Source organism: Telopea speciosissima, chromosome 9 (genome assembly GCF_018873765.1).
Source record: "Telopea speciosissima isolate NSW1024214 ecotype Mountain lineage chromosome 9, Tspe_v1, whole genome shotgun sequence".
In the NCBI taxonomy this organism is placed as follows: Eukaryota; Viridiplantae; Streptophyta; class Magnoliopsida; order Proteales; family Proteaceae; genus Telopea; species Telopea speciosissima.
The window spans coordinates 19,198,222-19,204,030 of NC_057924.1; the positions used below are offsets into that span (position 1 = coordinate 19,198,222).

At 40.1% G+C, this 5,809-nt stretch overlaps 1 protein-coding gene across 1 annotated transcript; it reads left to right on the plus strand.

The window, feature by feature from the left end:
• Window positions 1-1,366: 1,366 nt before the first annotated feature.
• Window positions 1,367-2,770, plus strand: LOC122638717 (cyanidin 3-O-galactoside 2''-O-xylosyltransferase FGGT1-like). The gene has a single exon (XM_043831571.1). The coding sequence runs from the start codon at window positions 1,367-1,369 to the stop codon at window positions 2,768-2,770; it is 1,404 nt and encodes a 467-aa protein (XP_043687506.1).
• Window positions 2,771-5,809: the final 3,039 nt, after the last annotated feature.

A 5,809-nucleotide genomic window follows, 5' to 3' on the forward strand; every position in this document is an offset into this window, starting at 1 on the left:
CTCTATGACACCAATTTTATTTATATGACACTTCTTCATTGCCCAACATTCTGCACCATACATCATAGATGGTCTAATGATATTCCTATAAAATTTTCTTTTAAGTTTTAAAGGATTACGTAGATCACACAGAACTCTGGACGCACTTCTCCATTTCATCTACCCTACTTTAATCCTCTGGACGACATCGTCTTTTATGTCACCCTCCTTATTTATGATTAATCCCAGGTATCTAAAATAGTTACTTTGTGGGATCTCCCTCACACCAATCAAAACCGGCTCATTATTTGTCCCAGATTTGCCAAAGTTACACACTATATATTTGATCTTTTTCCTACTTAACTTCAAACCTTTTGATTCCAAGATAGTTCGTTGTAGCTCTACTTTGGTGTTTATCTCTGCTTGTGTCTCATCCACCAAAATATGGTGGATATATGAAGGACACAATCTATATATGGTTCTCACAAACATATGATAGAAGATGACATAATTCCAATTTTATTATAAATGAATTTTATGTGATTACTTTAAATAAATGACAGACAAGCATTTGAATATCTTACAATTTCTATCTCCCAAAAAAAATTCTTACAATAACAACTTACATCATATTCTGCTTTTTTTTCAATTTTTTTTGGGGGGGGGGGGGGGTGATCGATGGGAGGGTAAACATCATATCAAATTTCAAACTTTTGAATTTAACATGTAAGTATTTTCAGGTGAAAATATACATGTAGTATTTTATATTTTACATGTGAAACAAACAGACGCTTAAAATCATTTGACAAATTCTTTAAAAAATAAAAGGGAAAAAGATCTCTACTTGGTGGTGTTTCCTAAGTCCTTTCACAGGGCACCGTGAAATGTGAAATGACGCCTCTACCTTTGAGTAGATACCCAGACATGCTCCCCTATTGGTCCAGACGCTTGTGTAGAGACCATACGATCAAGTAGAGATCTCTAACCCAAAAAAATAATAAATATGAAGAGAAAAAAAAAAGAGCAGCCTAAACTACAAAATTAAATTCCTCAACAGCTTAAGTGTTGGTAGCTTAATCTTGTTCCCTAGATCCCAAGTTGCAGGAAACAATGACCCTCCACCTGAGCTCCCCAATACTGAGAATAGACTCAATCTCTTACTCTTAATAACCACAAGTTTCCCGAGTTCCATTCCCTTGACAAAGTCTACTACAAAATAACTCTTCATGATCAGATCAATCCTTAAACGTGCAACACGTTTCCTTCTATTATCCTTCATCAATTCTGATCACCCACTATCCACAATAACTCTTAAGCTATCACCATTTCACTTCTCTCATTACAAACTTACTTGCAGAGAGAGAGAGAGAGAGTAGAGAACAGAGAGATGGTTACCCAAAGCAATTCCACCTTTCACGTAGCCATGTACCCATGGTTTGCCTTTGGCCATCTTGGCCCATTCCTTCATCTCTCAAACAAACTAGCTGAAAGAGGCCACAAAATCTCCTTCTTCTTACCCACCACTTCACTTCTCAAGCTAGAATCCTTCAATCTCCACCCTAACCTCATTCACTTCTTCCCTCTTAAAGTCCCACATGTCGAAGGTTTGCCGTCCGGCACCGAGACCACCGCCGACATCCCCCTCGATCTACAACCACTCATCATGACTGCCATGGACCTCACTGAACCAGACCTCCAAGCTTCCCTATATGAACTCAAACCCGACATGATTTTCTTTGATTTCACTTATTGGGTCCCTTCTATGGCTTCTCAACTCGGTATCAAATCGGTCCTTTACTGTGTCACAAGTGCAGCCACCATTGCTTACCTCTTGGCTCCTGAAAGTAATATTCAGTTAGATGAAGGTGATGAGTTATCAGAAGATGAAGAAGATCTCATGAATCCACCACAAGATTTCCCACCTTCTTCAACAATAAAACTTCATCTCCATGAAGCTCGTGCATTGACATTCATCACGTACCGAGAATACGGTTATGGAGTTTCCTTCTCAGAACGTATCACATTAGGGTTAAGGGGATGTGATGCCATCAGCTTTAGAACATCTAGAGAGACAGAAGGTATCTATTGTGACTATATAGAGAAAAAGTATGGCAAACCGGTTATGTTATCCGGTCCAATTTTGACCGAACCACCTTCTGTCGGGTTGGATGAGAAATGGGTCAAGTGGTTGGACCGGTTCAAGCCAAGATCTGTGATTTTCTGCTCTTTTGGGAGTGAGTGTATTATGAAGAAGGATCAGTACCAGGAGCTGTTGTTGGGTTTTGAACTCACAGGGATGCCGTTTTTGGTGGTGTTGAAGCCGCCGATTGGGGCTGAGACGACGCAGGATGGGTTGCCGGAGGGGTTTGAGGAGAGGGTGATTGGGAGAGGAGTGGTGGAGGATGGATGGGTGCAGCAACAGTTGATATTGGGTCACCCTTCTGTTGGGTGTTTTGTGACTCATTGTGGGTTGGGTTCTATGAATGAATCGCTGGTGAATGATGTACAGTTGGTGTTGGTGCCTCACTCGGGAGATCAGTTTGTACATGCGAGGGTTATGAGTGGGGATTTGAAGATTGGAGTGGAGGTGGTGAGGAGAGAGGAGGATGGGTGGTACACTAAGGAGAGTGTGTGTGAGGTTGTGAAGTTGGTGATGGATGAAAATAACAAAGTTGCGAAGGAGGTTCGAGAGAATAGGTTAAAGATAAAGGAGGTGTTTAAGGGGGAACGGTTTGAATCGGATTACATAGACAGGTTTGTGGAGAAGTTGCAGGCTTTGATCCAATCATGAAATTACTAGTATATCAAATTTTATTTTATTTTTTTGTTAATTTGATATTAGACTTTTGATAGAAAGAAATTTATTTATAAATTATTGGGGAAAGGTTTTGTACATGGTCGTGTAAACCGTGTACTTGAGAATGTCTCTCACAAAAAGTTAGAAAAGTCATAAATACTCACCCATTAATTAATGCCTAGAAACTCCCACCCTTTCACATACACGGTATACACAACTGCGTATGAAACCTTTCCCCTAAACTATTTGTTATTTGATAAACATAGAAAGAACAAGGTGCAACCGGGACTTTCACCCTTCTGTTGGGTGTTTTTTGGTAAATCTAATCATGAATTGGAATCATCAACGATTTTGACTGCAGCGCTTTGAGAGGTTTGAGGCTTAAAGAAATTCGGTGTTCCAACAAAGTGCTACCGGGACTTCTTTCATTCTTGTTGGCCTTTCAAAGTTATTACATATTTTTTGTAGATTTTGGATCGGGGTAAAGATGTATCTTTTCAGCCTTTGACACACCCTAGTCTACTAACCTGCAGGTTCAGATCTTTTGTTACATATGCCGGTTGTTCGAATGTTCATTGTGTCATTGAACATTGTATTAATTTGCCATCCTTTTAATTAATATTAATCTATATTTTCATCAAAAAAAAAATCTTAGGGTAGAGGGTTTATCCTCATAAATGAGACCAACTAATAATTAATGAGAATGGGTTAGGTATCGAGAGGATCTGGCTCCTCTACTTCCAAAGCCAGTACTTCCATCATACTTCCATGACCTTTTATTGCAACACAAATCTTCTACGGTGCACTGCCCTGTCCTGCCTGTGTTGCACAGACACAGGGTCGCGTGCAATGACCGCCTTAGCCCTACTCGGGCAAGGCGCTCGCACAGAAGTTAGGCGGTCAATGCGCGCCGCCTTGTATTTGCACAGCACGGCAGGACGGGCAGCCCATGCCATAGAATTCTGGATCTCATTTTACTGTGCCTCATGGCTTGACAGCCATCCAACGATTGAGATTTAAAAAATTCAATTTTTTTTGAAAACTTCATGACATTCCGTTTGAATCACCTTAAACCTAAAAACAAACCCACCCGATCAATTTCGCTCATCAACCGAAATCCATTTCACTCAAACTAAACTATGGATGTAAACAAATCGGATTCGGCTTGGGTAGTGCTATATTCGCATCCGATTAGCGTTCAGACGGATACGGATACAGATACGGATCAGATATTTTATCCGTTTACATGTAAATATAGCTTTTTGGATAGCTATAGCCTATCCATATCCGTATCTATTTAGCTTTCAGACGGATTCAGATAGTGCGACAAGGATCCGAACACGGATACAGAAACGGATTTCGACTATTTATTTACATCCCTAAACTAAACCCAAACCTCTCATCTGCCTGGTGTTTCAGAGTCCCATGAAAAAGCAGAGATCGTTGGAGCAAACATCGACAACGGCGGCCCCGAAGAGGAGCATTGCATCTCCGCTGCTTGGGGGCGATCAAGCATGGTTGCCGGCTGAGGGAGGGGCAGACCCCTCGGTTCACCAAGAAAAAACTCAAAGCAACCACCACGAGGACTTTCCCCTAATCCTGAGCAGCGCTCCTTCGGCTTCTGCCAAGAAACGTGGTAGACCCCCAAAATCTATTGCGCAGGAACGTAAGAAAAACCGAACCTATTTCACTCTCTCAAACGCACACCCTGCTAGGGTTTCAAATCAATTTGGGGTCATCGTCTTCTGTTCTGCTACAAGGCTTCTCCACCGGATCTAGAGAGCTTAAGCTTCTCATTAATTTTTTATCATCTTCATAAGCCAGTCAAATGCACAGGGTGATCCTATAAACCAGAGATGGCATTTTTCTTGTCCAATTTCTCAAATTTATTAAAAAAAAAACTTAGAAGGAGATGAAAAACCCAAAAATTCTAAAAGTACTGTATTCATGGCGGCGGTTTGAATTTTGGATCCATTTATATAGTAGTTGGTTGGCCAGTTGATTTTTCTGTGATGGGTTGCTGAGCTCTCCTCAAAAAACAAATTTAATTTTTCTGGGTTAGTTCGTAGAATTTCACCAAGAGTAAAGCGTTTTAATTTAGGTTTGATGTGCTTATTGAAGGTGGCGAACCTAGGAGAGTCTGGAAGGTATTCGACGATGATCGACGAGAGAGATAAAGATGAAGGTTTCTCTCAGTTACCATCGCCACCACCATCATCATCATCGTTGCTACAACAGGGGATTGTAACAGTATCTGCGGCATCGATGTTTTTGAGTTATAACCAAGAAAGAGAGATGTCAGCGATGGTTTCCTGCTCTAATTCATGTTGTTTCAGGTGATAAAAGTACAGAATGGATGTATGGTTCTGATTTTAGTTCTTATGTTCCATCAAGTATTAAGTTCTGCTTTTGCATCTGCTGCTTCGCCTTACCTTGCCTCTGAAAACCTGTTTGATGATCCCACTCCCAATCTTAAGGATCTCCTTCGATTTATTTCGTCTAAGTTTTTCCTTCAAGCATCCATTTGCAATGATCCTCTTCGCCGTCGTCGATGATTGCTCCGGCGATCTCTGCTTAACAATCCCTCTTTCCACTTGTCATGATTGGCTCTGAGTTCACTCCCTGTGAACTGAGCAGAGGGGCTGGGCATCTGGCTTGTTGGGAGATAGCCCACCTCTCTCATGATAAATTCAAGATTACTTTATTTCATTATGTCACCTTTCCTGAATAAATACACGTATGTTAGAAATCCATAGTATATTTATTAATCTTGATTATCTTTACAATAGTGGTAGAGTATATATACAGGAGATTACATTGTGATCTTATGAGATCCTAAAGAATAATACACAATAGGACATTCAGTATTACAAAAGATATTATCACATACGTACAACAAGTTGTTATCATAATTTCCCACTCCTACAATTTCTCTTCAATTCATCTGGTTATTAATAACTAATTACACATTTTCTACTACTAATTAACTACTAAATTAATAAAATAAACATGAAATACGTAACATTAATAATT